At 51.2% G+C, this 830-nt stretch overlaps 1 protein-coding gene across 1 annotated transcript in view; it reads right to left on the bottom strand.

Annotated features, from left to right (window-relative positions):
• Nucleotides 1-830, bottom strand: part of LOC119587106 (polycystin-2-like) — a gene marked incomplete at its 5' end in the record, with an annotated part of 16,305 nt that overhangs the window by 4,644 nt on the left and 10,831 nt on the right. The window contains 2 exon segments of the mRNA XM_037935857.1: nucleotides 42-272; nucleotides 394-622. Of these exon segments, the coding sequence (XP_037791785.1) occupies nucleotides 42-272; nucleotides 394-622 (460 nt within the window).

Below are 830 nucleotides of genomic sequence, written 5' to 3'. Positions count from 1 at the left end.
GAGGCGGTTCCCGCTGGAGCACCCTGGCACCCCTAACGCACCCTCGACAGCGTGGAGAACAGCTGCGTCATGGTCTTGTTGAACGAAATGTATTTGAACAGCTTGAACCATGAGAAGAACACGCACACAGCCGCGATGCTGTTGAACTGCGTCTGCCAGTAGCCCAGGAATTCAAAGTCGGCGAACTTGTTGGCGTCCTCGAGCAGGACCTCCAGCTTGCTGCCGATGGTCAGGGTGGTGAACACGCTGAAGCCGATGCACAGCAACGCCAGCTGCAAATTTAAGGCAAGTTTAGTCGGCACAGTCGCAAAGCTGCAAACATAAAAGAGAAAATGTAAAGTGAAGCAAATTTATATCCTGCCAAATCAGAGCCAAGGGAGGAGAGACACTCGCCCCGATCACCAAGAGGTCTAGTATGTTCCAGATGCTCTTGAAGTAGGCGCACTTCAACGTCTTGATCTCAAGCGACTCCTCGATGATGTAATATATGATGAAAAAAGCGAAGATGAACTCGCACGCCATCACGAAGAAGTCCATGGGCGTGACGTAGCGGAGGAGCTTCACGGTGCGGAAGGACCACGAAGGGATGATGCCGCCCGTGGCAGGGAACTCGAACAGCAGCCTGGGGGCAGGGGGGGGGGTGAGAAGAGCGGGCGGTGCTGCTTACTTAGGTCGCTGCTGCTGCTTACTATGCTCTGCCTACCACTGATACATTTATACCAATAGTAATATTAATACTGAAAAAATAGGAACTGAAACAGGAACAGCAACACTGTCTCCAAAAACAAAGGCTAACCCGATTGGATACATACACAGCTAATACCAAAATG

This window comes from Penaeus monodon, chromosome 22 (genome assembly GCF_015228065.2).
Source record: "Penaeus monodon isolate SGIC_2016 chromosome 22, NSTDA_Pmon_1, whole genome shotgun sequence".
NCBI classification, from domain to species: domain Eukaryota; kingdom Metazoa; phylum Arthropoda; class Malacostraca; order Decapoda; family Penaeidae; genus Penaeus; species Penaeus monodon.
The sequence above is the reverse complement of the archived record's forward strand: the minus strand, read 5'-3'. Positions and strand labels throughout refer to the sequence as shown.